We start from the raw sequence: 672 nt of genomic DNA on the forward strand, positions 1-672 counted from the left end.
GGTGAGAGGCGAGGCGCTTCGGCTGTGCCTGGGAGAGAGGGACAGAGCCTCTGCTCAGGGGGCGTCCAGAGCCTGGGGGGGATGGAGTGGGTGTGCTGTTTCTAACCGAATCCTCCATCTCCCTGTGTTAATAGCTTTTTCCCCCCCCTCTTCTTCTAGAATATTCCCCAGAGCACAGAGATACTGAAGAAATTGATGACCACAAATGAGATTCAGAGTAACATTTACACGTGATTCCAGAGGTGGTTTTGTACAGTGTGTTATTACCCCCCCGTTCCTGTAGGGGAGCAGCGTGTCCCCCCCGTTCCTGTAAGGGGAGCAGTGTCCCATTTTGTTGGTTCCTTTTTCCCAAGGGGGTCTTTTGAGGGTGTTCAAACAGAATAAACTTATTTTAAATTCATTAGAGTTCTAGTTCCTTCCTTACGGTAATCTAAGCCAGATGTTCTCCTTTATCCACTAGGTGGGAGTGTGGGTTTTTTATTTGAATATTTTACAATAATACAGTTAAGTTTTTAAAAAGCCACAGATAACAACAGGTTTTATTAATATGGAGGTATAGTTTGTGCAGAAATTCTCTGTGATATTTGAAAGTTTTTTTTCTTTCTATAATTTATTATTTTTTTAAGTTTATGTCCAAGTTAATTAGCACATAGTGCAATAATGATTTCAGGA

At 42.0% G+C, this 672-nt stretch overlaps 1 protein-coding gene across 1 annotated transcript in view; it reads left to right on the forward strand.

Annotated features, from left to right (window-relative positions):
* PSMG1 (proteasome assembly chaperone 1) overlaps positions 1 to 400 on the forward strand; it is an 8677-nt gene extending 8277 nt beyond the window's left edge. The window contains exon 6 of the mRNA XM_077765439.1: positions 160 to 400. Coding sequence (XP_077621565.1) covers positions 160 to 234 — 75 coding nt within the window. The 3' untranslated portion in view covers positions 235 to 400. The remainder of the gene's footprint in view (positions 1 to 159) is intronic.
* The last annotated feature ends 272 nt before the right edge of the window (positions 401 to 672 follow it).

The sequence above is a fragment of the Crocuta crocuta genome, unplaced genomic scaffold (assembly GCF_008692635.1).
Source record: "Crocuta crocuta isolate KB4526 unplaced genomic scaffold, BGI_CrCroc_1.0 scaffold84, whole genome shotgun sequence".
NCBI classification, from domain to species: domain Eukaryota; kingdom Metazoa; phylum Chordata; class Mammalia; order Carnivora; family Hyaenidae; genus Crocuta; species Crocuta crocuta.